General features: G+C 49.7%; 1 protein-coding gene across 8 annotated transcripts in view; it reads left to right on the top strand.

Annotated features, from left to right (window-relative positions):
• The window catches only part of SELENBP1 (selenium binding protein 1), a 171267-nt gene that overhangs the window by 110073 nt on the left and 38178 nt on the right, over positions 1-23016 (top strand). The window contains exons 15-17 of one of the 8 annotated variants that reach the window (XM_063946666.1): positions 500-592; positions 1534-1652; positions 2390-3054. The exons of the other annotated variants lie outside the window; for them this stretch is intronic. Of the exons in view, the coding sequence (XP_063802736.1) occupies positions 500-592; positions 1534-1652; positions 2390-2552 (375 nt within the window). The 3' untranslated portion in view covers positions 2553-3054. Of the gene's footprint in view, positions 1-499; positions 593-1533; positions 1653-2389; positions 3055-23016 lie in introns of those variants that run through there. 8 annotated transcript variants of the gene reach the window in all.

Raw genomic sequence — 23016 nt, 5'->3', positions numbered from 1 at the left:
AAGTCAGAGGGGAGCTGCCCTTCCTCAGGCCACTTCTACACTTGCAGGGCAGCTATATATTCCCCACTACATCCCGTGCTGTTCGGCTTTCCACGTCAGAGGCTAATACTCCGCCATGTTTGCCACACAATGTCTAATCTAAACCTGAGTATTTAACCAAGCACAGCAGACATGCCGCGCGGAGTCTTGGTGCTTATTGGTAACTGGTTGAATGATGTCCTCGGTAGCCAGAATCCCATATTATATACTCCCACTATTACATTTGCATTGTAATCGTTTTCCTACAGGGAACTATGTTGGGCCGGCGCCACCTGATGTGGAGGAAGCTGCCACCGCCATATTGTCATAGCTGGTATTGGGGACTCGTGGACACATTCTGTGTACTACCACTTACGCTGAGTGTCTACCATGAGCCCTGTGACCCTGTCTCTTGTGGGTCCTTAGGCAGCCGTGTTCCTGGGCTCTCGGACTGTTTATCCTCTGTGTTCATGTCTTGCAGGTGTTCCTCGGAGGCAGCATTGTGAAAGGAGGCCCTGTTACGGTGCTGGAAGACAAGGAGCTGAAAGAGCCTCCAGAGCCAGTGTACATAAAGGTGAGGAATTCACAGTAAGTGCTGCATTAGTGAGACTCATCCTCAGCACGCTCCGATTACCTGTTACATAGGATCAGTATATAGGCAGGGTTGAATGTGTTACCCCACAGCCAGTGTTCATAAAGGTGAGGAACTCCTAGTAAGTGCTGCATCAGTGAGACTCGTCCTCAGCACGCTTTGATTACCTGTTACATAGGATCAGTATATAGGCGGGGGGTGAATGGGATACCCCAGAGCCAGTGTTTATAAAGGTGAGGAACTCCCAGTAAGTGCTGCATCAGTGAGACTCGTCCTCAGCACGCTCTGATTACCTGTTACATAGGATCATTATATAGGCAGGGCTGAATGTGTTACCCCAGAGCCAGTGTTCATAAAGGTGAGGAATTCCAAGCAAGTGTTGCATCAGTGAGTCTCATCCTCAGCGTGCTCAGGTTACCTGTTACATAGGATCAGTATATAGGTGGGGGGAATGTGTTACCCCACAGCCAGTGTTCATAAATGTGAGGAATTCCAAGCAAGTGCTGCATTAGTGAGACTCATCCTCAGCGCGCTCTGGTTACCGGTCATATAGGATCAGTATATAGGTGGGGGTGAATGTGTTACCCCGGTGCATTGTGCTCTGTTACTTGCATTAATCACACTTCCCTGCGTGTACACTAATTACCACCACGGCCCATGGTAATTATAAAAGCATGTTAGGCTTGTTCAGGAGATTCAGCAAAATTCACCGATCCCGGGGTCTGTATGGTGACCTCCGGGATCCCGAACGCCGCTCTCCCTATACCAACCCTCTGGACAATGGAGGTCTGGCCAAGAGTCTCTTCTCTGTCCCGATCAGTTACAGGCCCTATGCACCTGACACCATGTGGACTATCTGCCTCATAATATTGGGTGGATGATCTCAGTGTAGAAATTCAGCATATTATATTTGTGTCTTGTAGGGGAAGAAGATTCCCGGTGGTCCTCAGATGGTTCAGCTCAGTCTGGACGGACGTAGACTCTACGTGACCACATCCGTGTACAACGCGTGGGACAAACAGTTCTACCCGGACATGGTCAAGTAAGAGACAGACGTGTTCCGTATATGTGTGTTTGCCCCTTGCTGTAATGCCAGGCTTACTTTGTTATTCGTACACCCATCTAAAGGTACACTGTGCCAGGCTACAACACGAGTCAGACCACCAGCTATTACTGTCACAAGCTCTGCAGATATTACACACCGGCTGTTTCAGGTGACTGAGTAACCTTATCCCCACATAGAGCTCCTGTCATTCCTGCTCTGCAGCCACATGTTCGCAGGCACAATCCTTCCTAGATCGTAAGGTAAAATACCGGCGGAACCGGGTGTGCGACTGTCACCATTATATATTTCTTGTATCTTCCACCCAACCCTGGAGCCAACTGTTCATTGTCACAAACACGCCAATAAACCCTTTCACATGCCCTCAGATCATACCTGCTTCATGCTGTTCCTCTGCCCCCTGGCAGGCTATGGGTTAATGTTGATTTCCCAATACTCCTGCCCATGTATAAGTACTCTGGACTGTCTATAAAACATATAATTATATAAATGCCCGTCTGTGCCAAAGTGTAACGGGCAGCAACATAATGGCTGAACACGAGACTCTGGACTGATAGGAGAGGGGGGTGTATGTTGGGCGTGTGTAACCTGTGCACTCTATCCACCATCTTGTCTCCCTTCAGTAGTGTGTGCCAATTCTGTATTGGGTAAGGAATGCCTCTGCTTCACCAGTGCTGGCAGAACCTCCTCTCTGACCTCTCGTGTCTCCCTTGCAGGGATGGTGCAGTCATGATGCAGATTGATGTGGACACAGACAAGGGAGGTCTGACGTTGAATCCAAACTTCCTGGTGGATTTCGGGAAGGAGCCAGATGGCCCGGCCCTAGCTTACGAAAGTCGCTATCCAGGGGGAGACTGCACCTCCGACATCTGGATCTAAACTGCAAGATCCAGAGTCACATCTGCTTCTGTGCCAATCCACAACAGTGACACCCTGGAATAGCCCCTTATACAGCTTATTTGTGTATCCCTGTTGTGCTGACCTGCCTCGGACAAAGTCTTAAATCTGCCCAGCCTACGCTATCATTCTGTACCATATACATTGTAACATCTCAGCCCCTCGCAAATGACTGACTCCTGCCCTGTCGGCCACCCTCCCGCTGATTCCTGACCTGTCAGCCACTCGCACACTACCACATATACTTGTGTTGCGTGTCCCTCAGATCGCAGGTCACACGCTTGGGTAGGACTGAGAATATTGCTAAACCTGCAGTTCCATAATACAAGAAGAATGGAGTAATAACGAATGCTTTATTGTAATTCATCTTCTAAGATTCGTGATCATTCCTGCAAATGTAAAACCTGAATATGTGTCCAGAACCGGTTCCTGCTGCCTGGCATCTTTCTCTATCTCATCCCCATTAAATGTGTGTTATCATCCACCCGGAGCTGTCTCTTTATTCCCACCAGTGATAAAACTGCTCTCATACAACAAATACTCCTGCGTCAAGTGGTTCTCATTCCCTTTATCTAGATTATAGTGTGTGTTGATATTATACCTAATAATATAACTAGTTGGGAGTGCTATCCATAGCTTATTACTATAACACAAACTCACAGAAGCTGTTATCTGGATGCATGGAACCTCACAATTACACTTTAAAATATCACTTTTATTAGCATCATTTATAAGGAAACATTATGTGATCAGCTGAAAATAGGATTTTGGTACTTACCAGGTAAATCCTTTTCTTTGAATCCATAGGGGGCACTGGATTACTCTAGGGATATGGACGGTTCCACAGGAACTAGGCACTGAATAAGTTAAAATTTGAGACTACTTCTCCCCTCCATATCCCCGAGTACCTCAGTGTTTTTTTACTGAGCCGAACAGGAGCTATAGAGGTTAATGGAGAATTACATATAACAAACGGACAACAATAAAGTTGACACATAACGTTACTGACAACTATCAGTTGACACCAACCCAATAAACTTGCTAATTTGAACCAGTTGGTGAGAGTGTGTTACCATAAGATCCCCTGAACTTACCACAAGCCAGGAAAACTGCTCTGGGTGGGCGTCCAGTGCCCCCTATGGATTCAAAGAAAAGGATTTACCTGGTAAGTACTAAAATCCTATTTTCTTTTTCATCCACTAGGGGTCACTGGAGTACTCTAGGGACGTACCAAAGTTTCCCCCCTGGGCGGGAGAGATGTTTGGCACCTGTAACACTAGATGGCCAAAGCTAGATGCTGATGCCGCAAAAGTATCAAACTTGTAAAAGCGCACAAACATGTGCACTGAAGACCATGTAGCCGCACTGCAAAAGCTGTGTCGTAGAACTCCACGACCAGCTGCCCATGACATTCCCGGAGAACATGTGGAATGAGCTGTTACTGATGTAGGCGGCTGTAACCTAGCATGAAGGTAAGCCTGACGTATGGTCAGTTTTATCCATCTGGATAAGGTCTGCTTAGAAGGTGGCCAACCCATCTTGGCCGCATCCTAGAGGATAACAACGTATCCGTCTTAGGAACTGTAGACGTTCGGAATACATAAACGCGTAATGCGTGTACCCCAACCAAAATTCCAGAGTCTCCTGTTAACACAGGAACTACTATTGTATGATTGATGTGAAAAGAGGACCCTACTTTTGGTAGGAAAGCGGGATTTGTACAAAGTTCCGCTCTGTCATTATGAAACACTAAATACGGTGGCTTGCAAGACAAGGCACCCAAATCTGAAACCCGCCTTGCCGAAGCTAAGGCTAGGAGAGAAATTGTTTCCCAGGTGAGAAATTTAATATCCACTTGTTGTAAGGGTTCGAAATAAAAATACTATAAGCAATCTAAACTAGATTCAAGTCCCATGGCGCAGTAAGTGGAGTGAAATGGAGGCTGTACTTTGAGGACACCCTGCATAAAGGTGTGTACCGACGGCAATAGAGCCAATCTTCTTTGAAAATAAATTGACAACGCAGATATCTGCACCTTTAGTGTGGATAAACGCCGACCTCCATCTAACCCCATCTGTAGACATAACAAAAAAGATGATGTCGGAACTTCCGAACTTTACTCCAACCTATATAGGCACGCCAAATTCTGTAATAATGAGCTGCTGTAACTGGCTACTAGCATGTAACATGGTTGGTATAACCTAATCTGGAATGCCCTCTCTTTTTAAGAGGGCTGTCTCAATAGCCACTCCGTCAACGCCGCGCTAAATCGGAGAAAAAGAACGGACCCTGTTGTAACAGGTCCGGACGCAGTGGGAGCGGCCAAGGAACGTCCGTGAGTAGACAGCGAAGATCTGAAACCAAGCTCTCCGAGGCCAATGAGGCGCCACTAGTATGACTGTGGCGGACTCTCTTTTGATCCGTTTTAGCAACAGAGGGAGCAGCGGAAAACGGTGGAACAGATACACGAGACTGTATGGCCACGTGATTGTGAGAGCATCCACCGCCCCTGCCTTTGGATCTCTCGTTCTGGAAGCGTACTGGGGCGTTTGATAATTGTGGCGAGATGCCATCCGGTCCACTTGCGGGTAACCCCACCTCTGGACCAACATGTGAAACACCTCTGGATTTAATGCACATCCTGGATAAAAAATCCCGACAGCTGAGATAATCCGCCTCCCAGTTGTCCACTCCCGGAATGAATACTGCCGACAAAATCACCTCGGCCCAATTGAGGATTCGAACTACTTCCCGCATGGCCATGCGGCTTTTCATTCCACCTTGTTTGTTGATGTATGCGACCGCCGTCGCGTTGTCTGACTGCACCTGAACAGCCTGAGCCTGCAGCATGTGCACTGCTTGTCGTAGCGCATTGTAAATTGCCCGGAGTTCCAGGACATTTATAGACAGGAATCTTTCGTGATCCGCCCAGAGACCCTGGAGCTGAAAATTTTGAACTACAGCTCTCCAAACTCTGAGACTCGCATCCGCCGTGAGAATTATCCAATTCCAGGCGCCGAACCGTTTCCCTGCCGTTAGATTCTGTACCTTGAGCCACCAGAGTAGCGACACTCTGGCCTTTGGAGACAACCTCACCCTGCGGTGAATCTGCAGAAGCGAGCCCGACCATTGTGCGAGCACATCCAGTTAAAAAGGACGTCAGTGAAGATTTCCGAACTGAAGCGCTTCGAAAGCCGCCACCATTGTGTCTAATAGGCGAATGCACAAATGAACCGAGACTGTGCGTGGCTTAAGCACTAATTGTACCAGATGACGAATGATCTGTTCGGGTAGGTAAATTCTTTGATTTACCGTATCGAGAATCATACCTAGGAATTGAAGTCGATGAGACGGAATCATTCAGGAATTCGCGTAGACAATGGTAGGAAAACAGATTTCTTCCCCCCCACCTGGTCTGTGATCTATTCTCGTCTGGAACATAGCCAAAGTGGACGTTGTGTGCCACTAGCGAAGCTGAAACGCAAGAACCAACTGCCAACGTCACAGAAGCTGTAGGCAGCAAGAAGTGTAAGGTGGTCTTTATTTAGGGCAAACCTGAACTGGAGTGCCCTGCCACTACAGCCTTGTTACCTCAAACCCTTACCAAAGCAGGGCAAAGCAACAGCCGTACTGCTGTGTAGGGTACACTCCGATAGGTAGTTAAACGCCCAATAATTTCAATTGTCTCTCATTGGAATTTGTTCAGCCTTCGCTGAGAACCTAATGTACTGGCCTGGTGCTATGAGGGCTGGCGGCGAATCGACCGCAACAATTTAGCTGAAAACAGTAAAAAAAAAAAAATATATATTTTTATTTTATTTATTTTTTCCCCCTCAGGCAGTACATGCGCCCGCATTTCCCCCCAAAGAGGACCGGTAAGGGTCTGTCTGTGCAGTCGTATTTGTCCGACACACTGTGTGACCGACTCTGCAGCGAAGCTGCTTGTTTGATTATGCATTAGACTTAGTGATCATGTACCCCGACTAGTAAGTACACCACGGAAGTAATCTGTGTATAAACCTGCATTACCGTGCATGTGGTCACCAGCAATAGTGAATCTTCCTGTAGAGACATGCTGTCAAAAAACAATTAATAAATTAATAAATTAAATTCCTAACAACCCCCCGCTCCCCCAGAGACTGAGTGTTGTAGGGCAGCAACCTCCTGCAAAGAACCAGGAAGTAATGTTAAAAATGGTGTCCTACCATGTTTTATTTTTTTTTATTTTTTTTATTACAGGTTGAGTATCCCTTATCCAAAATGCTTGGGACCAGAGGTATTTTGGATATGGGATTTTTCCGCATTTTGGAATAATTGCATGCCATAATGAGATATCATGGGGATGGGACCTAAGTCTAAGCACAGAATGCATTTATGTTACATTTACACCTTATACACACAGCATAAAGGTAATTTTAGCCAATATTTTTTTATAACTTTGTGCATTAAACAAAGTGTGTGTACATTCACACAATTCATTTATGTTTCACATACACCTTATACACACAGCCTGAGGGTCATTTAATACAATATTTTTAATAACTTTGTGTACATTGAGCCATCAGAAAACAAAGGTTTCACTATCTCACTCTCACTCAAAAAAGTCCGTATTTCGGAATATTCCGTATTTCGGAATATTTGGATATGGGATACTCAACCTGTATTATTATTTTTTTAAATATATTACACCTGTTAAACCAGGATCTGAACCAGTGTCCATGTAATCACAAAGTTCACTGTGGGCGGGAAGCCTAACCACTTGGCTATAGAGCCAACTGTAAAAATAATAAGCAAAGCTGCTGTTTAAACATCAACTCTGGTGATGAAATGGTTGCTGTAGTGACTTGCAATCCAGATGGGACCTGAACCCACAATCCCTGGTTTAGGAGGGCAGTGTCCTATCCATTAGGCCACTGGGGATCTGGGGAGGTGAGGCCTGAACTCACAATGTTTGCAGTGCTCACCAGATACTGTTTAATAAGCACTGCGTGCCGACCAACTGCGTCACTGTAGTCTTGCTTATTGAAAAATAGATTTTTAATGTCAGCATATTATATATATATATATATATATATATATATATATATATATATACATACACACACATCAATGTATATTCACACATACTCAGACCTTATAATATATATATATATATATATATATATATATATATTTCATATATGCATACATACACACATATATATTATATACCCATATACATATATCCAGATATATCCTGATTCAGAGGTATAATAATTTTAAAAAGTCTGAAACTAAATGTGACCACTCACAGGCTTAAAAAAAACCCTGAGATGTCTTCTGCTTAACCGCAGCTTAGTTAATGGGTCCCGTATCCAGTGTGGTGTGGCTGTAGATTTAAAAGTACCTACAGCACCTTGTATTCCCAGGTGGGTAACCAGGCCCAACACTGCTCAGCTTCCAAGATCAGATGAGATCGGGCGTATCCAATTGTGGTGTGGCTAAGTGAATTAAGCAAAGCTGCTGCAGGTGAGCCTGAACTCACAATGCTTGCAGTGCTCCACAGATACTGTTTTATAATCACCATGTGCTGACCAATTGTGTAACACATCTTACTTTACAACAGTGAACAAAGCCAGTATCTGGATGACCACAGCCATGATTCAGATTTGCAGTCTTTGGGATAATATCATTATAAACAGTTATGATAAGAATAATAGTCTTTGCTGGTGTCTTACTCATTATACAGACAGACAATACAAAAAACAACTTGCGCGAGCAATATGCCTGATTCCAAATTCCCCTTAACACCCCTGCGCCTTCAATGGAGAAGAGATGTAATACAGGAAATTCTGGAAAAACAACAGGAAAAATGGTTAAATATGCAGACTTATAATTATGTAAGCAGATTTAATAAACATACTATGTTGCATTCAAACCTGCACATATATGAGCAGCATGTATCCTGTTTAACAAAGACTTAATAGCCTATTGTAATACATATGCAGCGCTGCTGTATTCCAGTAAACATACTTTCTTTTATCAACAAGAGTTGAATCATGAGATTTTATCCAGTGACCCTGACATTTCTGTGTGCAGGGAACATCACTGTGGCATCAAAGTTACTCACTAGGCTATGGAGCCTGCCTTTTCCAAAAACTCTCATTTGTGTTCCTTTCTGGAAGGGGGGAAGGGATGTGGAACATTGAAAAATCAAAAATAAATCCAATAACTGTGGAGAAACTCCACAGGGCTAGTTGCTCGGTGAGCACCGAAAAAAACACTGAGGTACTCGGGGATATGGAGGGGAGAAGTAGTCTCAAATTTTAACTTATTCAGTGCCTAGTTCCTGTGGAACCGTCCATATCCCTAGAGTACTCCAGTGACCCCTAGTGGATGAAAAATAAATATTAAAACATAGTGTGAATAGAAATTTACAGTGTTAAATCTTTTAGTACATAGACTATTATGATGATTCAGTCTACAAATAATTCTGTAACGTATAGACTTGTATCTGTATGATCCGGTTATCTCCTCAGGAATTTGGCTCATGAATTGGAGCTTGGTTTATTACGGATACATTATATATACTTCCACTGTCACAGTAATCTATATTGCATTAGAACAGAACGTTATTGGACTTCTGATACATTTAACAGTGTCCCTGTATTATTGTATCACCAGTTACTATTCTTTGGGTTATAATGAACAACGTCCTAATCATGTGTTATATTTCATATTTTCTGGTGGTCAGAGGGTGTATAAATATAGAAGTTATGAAGGGTATAATAAAATGAGACGGGTTATAAGAGGATATTGATTGATGCCCATTTCTTTGGATCAGTGCCCAGTGGGTCCGTCTGTGGCTCAGCTATGAATATTCTGGCTAATAACCATAGGGCCTGTGCTGCAGTGTGACACCACACCATACAGCCTGCACTGCACTGTGACACCACACCATACGGCCTGCGCTGCAGTGTGACACCACACCATACGGCCTGCGCTGCAGGGTGACACCACACCATACGGCCTGCGCTGCACTGTGACACCACACCATACGGCCTGCGCTGCAGTGTGACACCACACCATACGGCCTGTGCTGCAGGGTGACACCACACCATACGCCCTGCGCTGCAGGGTGACACCACACCATACGGCCTGTGCTGCACTGTGACACCACACCATACGGCCTGCGCTGCACTGTGACACCACACCATACGGCCTGCGCTGCAGTGTGACACCACACCATACGGCCTGCGCTGCACTGTGACACCACACCATACGGCCTGCGCTGCAGTGTGACACCACACCATACGGCCTGCGCTGCAGTGTGACACTACACCATACGGCCTGCGCTGCACTGTGACACCACACCATACGGCCTGCGCTGCACTGTGACACCACACCATACGGCCTGCGCTGCGGGTGACACCACACCATACGGCCTGCGCTGCAGTGTGACACCACACCATACGGCCTGCGCTGCACTGTGACACCACACCATACGGCCTGCGCTGCACTGTGACACCACACCATACGCCCTGCGCTGCGGGTGACACCACACCATACGGCCTGCGCTGCACTGTGACACTACACCATACGCCCTGCGCTGCACTGTGACACCACACCATACGGCCTGCGCTGCACTGTGACACCACACCATACGGCCTGCGCTGCACTGTGACACCACACCATACGGCCTGCGCTGCACTGTGACACCACACCATACGGCCTGCGCTGCACTGTGACACCACACCATACGGCCTGCGCTGCACTGTGACACCACACCATACGCCCTGCGCTGCGGGTGACACCACACCATACGGCCTGCGCTGCAGTGTGACACCACACCATACGGCCTGCGCTGCACTGTGACACCACACCATACGGCCTGCACTGCAGTGTGACAATACACCATACGGCCTGCGCTGCAGTGTGACACTACACCATACGGCCTGCGCTGCACTGTGACACTACACCATACGGCCTGCGCTGCAGGGTGACACTACACCATACGGCCTGTGCTGCACTGTGACACCACACCATACGGCCTGCGCTGCACTGTGACACCACACCATACGGCCTGCACTGCAGTGTGACACCACACCATACGGCCTGCGCTGCACTGTGACACCACACCATACGGCCTGTGCTGCAGGGTGACACTACACCATACGGCCTGCGCTGCAGGGTGACACTACACCATATGGCCTGCGCTGCAGGGTGACACCACACCATACGGCCTGCGCTGCAGTGTGACACCACACCATACGGCCTGCGCTGCAGGGTGACACTACACCATACGGCCTGCGCTGCAGGGTGACACCATACCATACGGCCTGCGCTGCAGTGTGACACCACACCATACGGCCTGCGCTGCAGTGTGACACCACACCATACGGCCTGTGCTGCACTGTGACACCACACCATACGGCCTGCGCTGCAGTGTGACACCACACCATACGGCCTGCGCTGCACTGTGACACCACACCATACGGCCTGCGCTGCAGTGTGACACCACACCATACGGCCTGCGCTGCAGGGTGACACCACACCATACGGCCTGCGCTGCACTGTGACACCACACCATACGGCCTGCGCTGCACTGTGACACCACACCATACGGCCTGCGCTGCAGGGTGACACCACACCATACGGCCTGCGCTGCAGGGTGACACTACACCATACGGCCTGCGCTGCAGGGTGACACCATACCATACTGCCTGCGCTGCACTGTGACACCACACCATACGGCCTGCACTGCACTGTGACACCACACCATACGGCCTGCGCTGCAGGGTGACACCACACCATACGGCCTGCGCTGCAGGGTGACACCACACCATACGGCCTGTGCTGCAGGGTGATACCACACCATACGGCCTGCGCTGCAGTGTGACACCACACCGTACGGCCTGCGCTGCAGTGTGACACCACACCATTGTTAGGCGCCGCGGTCCGTGGCGTCGCTCGGTCCATCTCCTTGTTAGGCACCGCGGCCGCTGCACCCTCCTCCTTGCCCGCCCGGCGCCTAGCAACTAGGGACGCCGTGCGTGCTGAGCCGCCGGGTCCCTAGCAACGCTAGGACGCCGGGCGCGCCGAGCCGCTGGGACCTTAGCAACGGGGACGCCACAGGCGGACCGCGTTCCCCTTTGCAGGGATTGATTCATTAAAGTGTTCACACATGTTGTCTGGTCGTGCAGCAAGGCAGCTGCACGACATTTATTGTAATTAGGCTCTGTGCTCTTATTGGAGGGTTCCCTGTTAAATGCCTCCTCAGTGCCTCACACAGACGCCGGTGATAGCTTCCTGCATGCTGCTCATGTTTGGTGAACGTCTGTTCCTGATCTGCTGTGTCCGGTCCCTCCAGTTCTCTGAGTCCCTGAATCTTGGAGTTTGTTACCTGGTCCCAAGGAGTTCTCCTGGTCCTCTTTACCTGTGGCAGTCGATTTGGGTTCCCACTTGGTTTCGTGAGTGGCGGCCCTGCCGCATGTTACGGCCTAGGCCGCTTTAGTATTATTTTCTTGCATTGGAGCATTGCGGAGGTTTCCGCTTCCATAGTCCTCTCCGGTACTCGGCGGTGCCGTGTAGGAGAGTGGACAAGTGGATTATTTTGGTTGTTCTTTTCCCTGGCGGTAAGCCGCGCATACTTTTAGTTTCAGGTTAGCCAGTAGCCCCTGGCCTCGTTGTTTAGTTAGAGGGCCCCTTGTTATTACCCTGCCTCGGTTCACTCTTTGTCTCTCATTAAGACCTGAGGGGGGCATCGGAGTTGGGCAGACGTAATCCGCCCTTCAAACGCGGCTGCCATGGGCCCAAGAAACCATAGTCTCGCAAGAGTGAACTGACAGCACCGGTAAGACAACGGAGGTAGGGCGCCAGGGGCTATTCCCATTCCGTTTCCCCTTTCCAGCATTACATCCTGGTACTCAGGTCTCACAGTATAAGATCTCCCCTGACCTGAGTGTCTGGATCATAACATTATCACCGGCCAAAAACATAAAAAAAAAAAAAGGGGGGGTTATTTTTTCCATTTTTTGTTTTGGTGAGAGTTAAATTCGGCCTCATGAATCCGGCAGGGTTAGGGCCAAATCCCGGTCAGCTTTTGGTTAACCAAATTCAAGAACTTACTCAGATGGTTCAGGACCTTACTCTTCGGGTGAAATCGCAGGAAGATCTTTTGCGAGCCTCCCCGAGTGTGGTCCCAGAACCAAAGATGCATTTACCCGACCGTTTTTTGGGTAGCCGAAAAGATTTTTTTTAATTTTAAGGAAGCTTGTAAGCTTTATTTTCGTGTAAGGCCTCGTTCCTCTGGTACTGAGTCTCAGCGGGTTGGGATAGTTATGTCGTTGCTCCAGGGTGAGCCACAGACCTGGGCGTTTGGGTTAAGAACAGATGATCCTGCTTTGTTATCTGTAGATGCCTTTTTTAAATCATTAGGCCTGTTATATGATGACCCAGATAGAGAGGCATCAGCTGAGAGTCACCTGCGTGCCCTTAAACAAGGTAAAAATCCAGCAGAGGTGTATTGTACCGAATTTCGCCGTTGGTCGAACGACTGTGGCTGGAATGACCCGGCCCTGCGCAGTCAGTTTCGCCTCGGTTTGTCTGAACTTATTAAAGACAGTCTCCTTCAGTACCCCGCTCCTGAGACTCTCGACAAACTCATGGAGCTTGCTATTATAATAGATCGTCGTCTCCGAGAGCGGAGGGCTGAAAGAGGAACAACTTTTAGGCCTAATCCTTGTGTTTATACCTTTCCTGAGGACGTCGAGGAGCCCATGCAGATGGGTCTCTCCCGGCTGTCCTCAGAGGAAAGAACCAGAAGATTAAATTCTGGTCTTTGTTTGTATTGTGGTGGTAAGGGACATATTGTTCGCAACTGCCCGAACAAGTCGGGAAACGCTCTGACCAAGTGAATTGTGAGGGGGTTCACTTGGGTCTACAGCTAATCTCCTCAAATGATTCTCTTTTAGTTCCTGTTAAGATTTCCTTTGGTAGCCTCAGTTCGTTGGTGTCGGCCTTCGTAGACAGTGGAGCTGCAGGAAATTTTATGGACTTGGCTTGGGCTAAGGCTTTAGGCATTCCACAGATACCACTAGACAAACGTATCACCATGCATGGCTTGGATGGGGGTCCGCTTTCCAATGGGATAATTACTCACCGCACACCTCCAGTATTACTGACAGTGGGGGCCTTACATTCTGAAGACATAGAATTTTACCTTACACATTGTCCGGCAGTTCCTGTTGTTTTGGGTCACCCCTGGCTTGCCTTTCATAATCCCACCATAGATTGGCGGTCTGGGGAGATTTCCCAATGGGGTCCTTTCTGTGTTAAGGAATGTATTTCCCATCCAGTCCGGGTTGCGGAAGTCGTCCCAGAACTTATTCCTGTAGAATATCAAGATGTTGCCGATGTGTTCTCCAAAGGCAATGCGGACATTCTGCCTCCCCATCGGTCCTACGACTGTGCGATAGAGTTAGTACCAGGTGCCACTTTGCCTAAGGGGAGATTATATGCCCTGTCTGGGCCAGAAACCACAGCCATGAATAATTACATTCAGGAAAGCCTGAAAAAAAGGCTTTATTAGGCCTTCGAAATCTCCGTTGAGTGCAGGTTTTTTCTTTGTCGAGAAAAAAGATGGGTCACTCAGAACATGTATAGATTTTCGGGCTTTGAATAAGATTTCGGTTAAAAACACCTATCCTTTGCCATTGATTTCAGTGCTATTTGATCAGTTACGCTCCGCTGTGATTTTTTCAAAAATCGATCTTAGGGGAGCTTACAACCTCATCCGAATAAGATCTGGGGATGAGTGGAAGACGGCTTTCAGCACTCAGTCGGGTCACTATGAATACCTGGTGATGCCGTTTGGCCTGTCAAATGCTCCTGCGGTGTTTCAGGACCTCATCAACGATGTTCTCCGTGACTTCCTTGGGAAGTTCGTGGTCGTTTATTTAGACAACATTTTAATTTACTCTGAGTCTATGGAACAACATGTTACCCAGGTGCATCTGGTTCTTCAAAAACTTTGAGAGAATAATTTATACGCTAAGCTTGAGAAGTGTGATTTTCACATCACAGAAGTGTCCTTCTTGGGGTACATTATTTCTCCCCAGGGATTTTTTATGGAACCGAAAAAACTTCAGGCCATCCTTAATTGGGCGCAACCCACTAATTTAAAAGCAATTCAGCGCTTTTTAGGGTTTGCAAATTATTACAGGCGGTTCATTCATACCTTTTCTGACCTGGTCGCTCCTATAGTAGCTTTGACTAAAAAAGGAGCGGATCCTTCCAATTGGTCGCCTGAACCTGAGTCTGCCTTTCGGGCCTTGAAGCAGGCCTTTGTCTCGGCTCCTGTCCTCAGACACCCTAATCCGGAGCTCCCCTTTATTGTTGAGGTTGATGCCTCAGAGGTTGGAGTGGGGGCTATCCTTTCTCAGGAAGATCCGGAGTCTCAGGAATTACATCCTTGTGCCTTCATGTCCAGGAAATTCTCCTCCGCAGAATCCAACTATGACGTTGGTAATCGGGAATTACTGGCAGTAAAATGGGCTTTCGAGGAGTGGAGGCATTGGCTGGAGGGAGCTAGGCATACTATTACAGTATTTACTGACCATAAGAACCTGCAATACATTGAGTCAGCTAAACGGCTTAATGCTCGGCAGGCACGTTGGGCATTGTTTTTTACTCGTTTCAGGTTTATTATCACCTTCAGGCCTGGTTCCAAGAATACGAAAGCTGATGCCCTGTCACGTTGCTTTCTTCCGGTTCACAATAGCAATCCTGTTACTACCCCCATAGTTCCATCTTCAGTCATCCGGGCAGGTCTCACACAGGATTTATTTACTCAGTTAAACCAGCTTCAACACCAGGCTCCTAGACTTACTCCTGCTGGTCGTCTTTTTGTCCCTGAATTTTTGAGAGGCACTGTTTTAGCTGAGTTTCATGACAACAAGGTCTCTGGTCATCCAGGTATCACTAAGACCTTGGAGCTGGTCTCTCGCTCGGTGTGGTGGCCTAGTCTTTCTAAAGACGTAAAAGAATTTGTCCACTCCTGTCAGGTTTGTGCACAGCATAAGGTCCCTCGTTCGTTGCCGATCGGGCAACTCATACCTTTAGCCGTTCCTCTCAGGCCATGGTCTCATATATCCATGGATTTCGTGGTGGACCTTCCCCTTTCAGCCGGATGTCGAGTCATTTGGGTGGTAGTGGACCGTTTTAGTAAAATGGCTCATTTCATTGCTCTTCCCCGATTACCTTCTGCTCAAGGGTTGGCAGTTTTGTTCCTCCGCCATGTGTTCAGGCTCCATGGTTTGCCCACTGAGATTGTCTCTGATCGGGGTCTGCAATTTATCGCACGATTCTGGAAACGTTTTTGTGCCTCGTTGAATATGAAACTGTCTTTAACATCTGGTTACCATCCACAGTCTAACAGGCAAACCGAACGAGTCAACCAGTCATTAAAACAATATTTACGCTTGTATTCGGCCAAACTCCAGAATGATTGGTTTGAATTTCTTTCTTTAGCCGAATTTGCTTATAATAACTCCTGTCATTCCTCCACCAAGGAGTCCCCATTCTTTTCAGTCTTTGGTTTTCACCCTAGAGCCAACTCTTTTTTCCATCATTCTCCAGTCTCCTCGTTGACCTTAACCTCCCATCTCAGAGCAATTTGGAGAAAAGTGCACCTTGCCCTGAGAAAAGCTGCCTTCCGAGAAAATAAATTTTCTGATAGGCTCCGACGTCCTTGCACTTTTAAGGTGGGAGATAAGGTGTGGTTGTCAACTCGCAACATCAAGCTCCGACAACCTTCGGCTAGATTGGGACCCAAATTTATTGGACCATTCCTTATCATTAAAAAGGTCAACCCAGTTGCTTTTCGGTTACGTTTGCCAAGATCTCTCAGAATTGGAAATACTTTCCACTGTTCCCTTTTTTAAACAGTATTTTTCTTCCAGGAGATTTCCTCGGAGGACTTCCCAGGGTAGATCTCCGGTGGATGTTCAGGGGCAACAGGAGTTCTTGGTAGAGAGGGTTTTAGATTCAAAAATTTCTCGGGGCCGGCTTTATTTTTTGGTTCACTGGAAAGGCTATGGTCCGGAAGAAAAATCTTGGGTCTTGGATAGAGATCTTCATGCCCCTAAACTCAAGAGATTATTTTTTCAGGAGTTTCCTCAGAAGCTGGGCTTTAGGGGTTCTTTGACCCCTCCTCAAGGGGGGGGTACTGTTAGGCGCCGCGGTCCGTGGCGTCGCTCGGTCCATCTCCGAGCGACGACCGCGGCCGCTGCACCCTCCTCCTTGCCCGCCCGGCGCCTAGCAACTAGGGACGCCGTGCGTGCTGAGCCGCCGGGTCCCTAGCAACGCTAGGACGCCGGGCGCACCGAGCCGCTGGGACCTTAGCAACGGGGACGCCACAGGCAGACCGCGTTCCCCGTTGCAGGGATTGATTGATTAATTAAAGTGTTCACACATGTTGTCTGGTCGTGCAGCAAGGCAGCTGCACGACATTTATTGTAATTAGGCTCTGTGCTCTTATTGGAGGGTTCCCTGTTAAATGCCTCCTCAGTGCCTCACACATATGCCGGTGATAGCTTCCTGCATGCTGCTCATGTTTGGTGAACGTCTGTTCCTGATCTGCTGTGTCCGGTCCCTCCAGTTCTCTGAGTCCCTGAATCTTGGAGTTTGTTACCTGGTCCCAAGGAGTTCTCCTGGTCCTCTTTACCTGTGGCAGTCGATTTGGGTTCCCACTTGGTTTCGTGAGTGGCGGCCTGCCGCATGTTACGGCCTAGGCCGCTTTAGTATTATTTTCTTGCATTGGAGCATTGCGGAGGTTTCCGCTTCCATAGTCCTCTCCGGTACTCGGCGGTGCCGTGTAGGAGAGTGGACAAGTGGATTATTTTGGTTGTTCTTTTCCCTGGCGGTAAGCCGCGCATACTTTTAGTTTCAGGTTAGCCAGTAGCCCCTGGCCTCGTTGTTTAGTTAGAGGGCCCCTTGTTATTACCCTGCCTCGGTTCACTCTTTGTCTCTCATTAAGACCTGAGGGGGGCATCGGAGTTGGGCAGACGTAATCCGCCCTTCAAACGCGGCTGCCATGGGCCCAAGAAACCATAGTCTCGCAAGAGTGAACTGACAGCACGGGTAAGACAACGGAGGTAGGGCGCCAGGGGCTATTCCCATTCCGTTTCCCCTTTCCAGCATTACATCCTGGTACTCAGGTCTCACAGTATAAGATCTCCCCTGACCTGAGTGTCTGGATCATAACAACCATACGGCCTGCGCTGCACTGTGACACACCATACGGCCTGCGCTGCACTGTGACACCACACCATACGGCCTGCGCTGCACTGTGACACACCATACGGCCTGCGCTGCACTGTGACACACCATACGGCCTGCGCTGCACTGTGACACCACACCATACGGCCTGCGCTGCACTGTGACACCACACCATACGGCCTGCGCTGCACTGTGACACCACACCATATGGCCTGCGCTGCACTGTGACACACCATACGGCCTGCGCTGCACTGTGACACACCATACGGCCTGCGCTGCACTGTGACACCACACCATACGGCCTGCGCTGCACTGTGACACCACACCATACGGCCTGCACTGCAGTGTGACACCACACCATACGGCCTGCGCTGCACTGTGACACCACACCATACGGCCTGCGCTGCAGTGTGACACACCATACGGCCTGCGCTGCACTGTGACACCACACCATACGGCCTGCGCTGCACTGTGACACCACACCATACGGCCTGCGCTGCAGTGTGACACCACACCATACGGCCTGCGCTGCACTGTGACACCACACCATACGGCCTGCGCTGCAGTGTGACACCACACCATACGGCCTGCGCTGCACTGTGACACCACACCATACGGCCTGCACTGCAGTGTGACACCACACCATACGGCCTGCGCTGCACTGTGACACCACACCATACGGCCTGCGCTGCACTGTGACACCACACCATACGGCCTGCACTGCAGCGTGACACCACACCATACGGCCTGCGCTGCACTGTGACACCACACCATACGGCCTGCGCTGCACTGTGACACCACACCATACGGCCTGCGCTGCACTGTGACACCACACCATACGGCCTGCGCTGCACTGTGACACCACACCATACGGCCTGCACTGCAGTGTGACACCACACCATACGGCCTGCGCTGCACTGTGACACCACACCATACGGCCTGCACTGCAGTGTGACACCACACCATACGGCCTGCGCTGCACTGTGACACCACACCATACGGCCTGTGCTGCACTGTGACACCACACGGTGGACAGGATTGGTAAGTGTGAGACACTCATCACAACAGCCCAATTAATTTGTGAACCACAGCTGACATTTGCCCATTGTTAATAGATAAAATGCAAATAGTTTTGTTAGTACCTGTAAGTTGCGCTATACACCCACAAGGGGGGGGGGGCTACATTTACCTTTCTCAGTCTCCTAGAGAAACTCATTGTAGCGACCCCAGCCCTCCTGCGGCACCTGACTCACCCTGGGGAGTCTCTTACTTTCTCCCTGACTCGCTGCGGGTCACCCACATCAGGAGCTAAGGTGCTGCCCCCCTCCCCCCAGCATCATCCCATTAGTCTTATCTAATGGCCTTTGCGGTGCGTCTCTTGTAGACGAGGATGTTCTAACTGTCCCATATCTGGATAATATCCTGATGAAGGGTCAATTGTAAGGACAGGTGATGCGTAACACCCACACGGCATCTCCCACTACTAATTCCTACATGCTGCAACACTGTATTCCCTCTCAGTACACCCGCGCCTCCTCACTACAATCAGCCTATTATCCTGATCCTGGAGTCTGGACCTGGTACCGTGTGAAACAGGCTGCTCCGGCACCCAGAGACTGTAATCAGACTACCTGAGAGGGGTGCTGTCTCTTTAAGGCGGTCCTCTGACGGCCGAGAGACCTTCCTCAGTCCCAGTGTGAATCCAGTCTACAAATGCCCTGGAAGTCAGAGCTCCTGGCTACTGCAGCCTCCGTCACCGTTCACCGTCCTCGGGTCACTAGCTGGGGGTAATACATGGGGACAGGAGGGGGAGCTGGGGGTAATACATGGGGACAGGATGGGAGACTGGGGGTAATACATGGGGACAGGAGGGGGAGCTGCGGGTAACACATGGGGACAGGAGGAGAGACTGGGGGTAATACATGGGGACAGGAGGAGGAGCTGGGGTTAACACATGGGGACAGGAGGAGAGACTGGGGGTAATACATGGGGACAGGAGGGGGAGCTGGGGGTAATACATGGGGATAGGAGGGGGAGCTGGGGGTAATACATGGGGACAGGAGGGGGAGCTGCGGGTAACACATGGGGACAGGAGGAGAGACTGGGGGTAATACATGGGGACAGGAGGAGGAGCTGGGGTTAACACATGGGGACAGGAGGAGAGACTGGGGGTAATACATGGGGACAGGAGGGGGAGCTGGGGGTAATACATGGGGATAGAAGGAGGAGCTTGGGGTAACACATGGGGACAGGAGGAGAGACTGGGGGTAATACATGGGGACAGGAGGGGGAGCTGGGGTAATACATGGGGATAGAAGGGGGAGCTGGGGGTAATACATGGGGATAGGAGGGGGAGCTGGGGGTAATACATGGGGACAGGAGGGGGAGCTGGGGGTAATACATGGGGACAGGATGGGAGACTGGGGGTAATACATGGGGACAGGAGGGGGAGCTGCGGGTAATACATGGGGATAGAAGCAGGAGCTGGGGGTAATACATGGGGACAGGATGGGAGGCTGGGGGTAATACATGGTGACAGGAGGGGGAGCTGGGGGTAATACATGGGGATAGAAGGAGGAGCTGGGGGTAATACATGGGGACAGGATGGGAGGCTGGGGGTAACACATGGGGACAGGATGGGAGGCTGGGGGTAATACATGGGGACAGGAGGGGGGGCTGGGGTAATACATGGGGACAGGAGGGGGAGCTGGGGGTAATACATGGGGACAGGATGGGAGGCTGGGGGTAATACATGGAGACAGGAGGGGGAGCTGGGGGTAATACATGGGGACAGGAGGGGGGCTGGGGTAATACATGGGGACAGGAGGGGGAGCTGGGGGTAATACATGGGGACAGGATGGGAGGCTGGGGGTAATACATGGGTACAGGAGGAGAGACTGGGGGTAATACATGGGGACAGGAGGAGGAGCTGGGGGTAATACATGGGGACAGGAGGGGGGGCTGGGGTAATACATGGGGACAGGAGGGGGAGCTGGGGGTAATACATGGGGACAGGAGGAGGAGCTGGGGGTAATACATGGGGATAGGAGGGGGAGCTGGGGGTAATACACGGGGACAGGAGGGGGAGCTGGGGGTAATACATGGGGACATGAGGGGGGGCTGGGGGTAATACATGGGGCCAGGATGGGAGGCTGGGGGTAATACATGGGGACAGGAGGGGGGGCTGGGGGTAATACATGGGGCCAGGATGGGAGGCTGGGGGTAATACATGGGGACAGGAGGGGGGGCTGGGGGCATACATGGGGACAGGATGGGAGCCTGGGGGTAATACATGGGGACAGGAGGGGGGGCTGGGGGCATACATGGGGACAGGATGGGAGGCTGGGGGTAATACATGGGGACAGGAGGGGAGGCTGGGGGTAATACATGGGGACAGTATGGGAGGCAGGGGGTAATACATGGGGACAGTAGGGGGAGCTGGGGGTAATACATGGGGATAGAAGCAGGAGCTGGGGGTAATACATGGGGACAGGATGGGAGGCTGGGGGTAATACATGGTGACAGGAGGGGGAGCTGGGGGTAATAATAAGAATTTACTTACCGATAATTCTATTTCTCGGAGTCCGTAGTGGATGCTGGGGTTCCTGAAAGGACCATGGGGAATAGCGGCTCCGCAGGAGACAGGGCACAAAAAGTAAAGCTTTAGGATCAGGTGGTGTGCACTGGCTCCTCCCCCTATGACCCTCCTCCAAGCCTCAGTTAGGTACTGTGCCCGGACGAGCGTACACAATAAGGAAGGATTTATGAATCCCGGGTAAGACTCATACCAGCCACACCAATCACACTGTACAACCTGTGATCTGAACCCAGTTAACAGTATGATAACAGCGGAGCCTCTGAAAAGATGGCTCACAACAATAATAACCCGATTTTTTTAACTATGTACAAGTAATGCAGATAATCCGCACTTGGGATGGGCGCCCAGCATCCACTACGGACTCCGAGAAATAGAATTATCGGTAAGTAAATTCTTATTTTCTCTATCGTCCTAGTGGATGCTGGGGTTCCTGAAAGGACCATGGGGATTATACCAAAGCTCCCAAACGGGCGGGAGAGTGCGGATGACTCTGCAGCACCGAATGAGAGAACTCCAGGTCCTCCTTAGCCAGGGTATCAAATTTGTAGGATTTTACAAACGTGTTTGCCCCTGACTAAATAGCCGCTCGGCAAAGTTGTAAAGCCGAGACCCCTCGGGCAGCCGCCCAAGATGAGCCCACCTTCCTTGTGGAATGGGCATTTACATATTTTGGCTGTGGCAGGCCTGCCACAGAATGTGCAAGCTGAATTGTATTACACATCCAACTAGCAAAAGTCTGCTTAAAAGCAAGAGCACCCAGTTTGTTGGGTGCATACAGGATAACAGCAAGTCAGTTTTCCTGACTCCAGCCGTCCTGGAACCTATATTTTCAGGGCCCTGACCACATCTAGCAACTTGGAGTCCTCCAAGTCCCTAGTAGGCGCAAGACACCACAATAAGCTGGTTCAGGTGAAACACTGACACCACCTTAGGGAGAGAACTGGGGACGAGTCCGCAGCTCTGCCCTGTCCGAATGGACAAACAGATATGGGCTTTTTTTGAGAAAAAAACCACCAATTTGACACTCGCCTGGTCCAGGCCAGGTCCAAGAGCATGTTCACTTTTCATGTGAGATGCTTAAAATCCACAGATTTGACTGGTTTTAAACCAATGTGTTTTGAGGAATCCCAGAACTACGTTGAGATCCCACAGTGCCACTGGAGGCACAAAAGGGGGTTGTATATGCAATACTCCCTTGACAAACTTCTGGACTTCAGGAACTGAAGCCAATTCTTTCTGGAAGAAAAATCGACAGGGCCGAAATTTGAACCTTAATGGACCCCAATTTGAGGCCCATAGACACTCCTGTTTGCAAGAAATGCAGGAATCGACCGAGTTGAAATTTCTTCGTGGGGCCTTCCTGGCCTCACACCACGCAACATATTTTCGCCACATGTGGTGATAATGTTGTGCGGTCACCACCTTTCTGGCTTTGACCAGGGTAGGAATGACCTCTTCCTGAATGCCTTTTCCCTTAGGATCCGGCGTTCCACCGCCATGCCGTCAAACGCAGCTGCGGTAAGTCTTGGAACAGACATGGTACTTGCTGAAACAAGTCCCTTCTTAGCGGCAGAGGCCATAAGTCCTCTG

Source organism: Pseudophryne corroboree, chromosome 12 (genome assembly GCF_028390025.1).
Source record: "Pseudophryne corroboree isolate aPseCor3 chromosome 12, aPseCor3.hap2, whole genome shotgun sequence".
Taxonomy (NCBI): domain Eukaryota; kingdom Metazoa; phylum Chordata; class Amphibia; order Anura; family Myobatrachidae; genus Pseudophryne; species Pseudophryne corroboree.
This window is presented reverse-complemented; position numbering and strand designations above follow the sequence as displayed.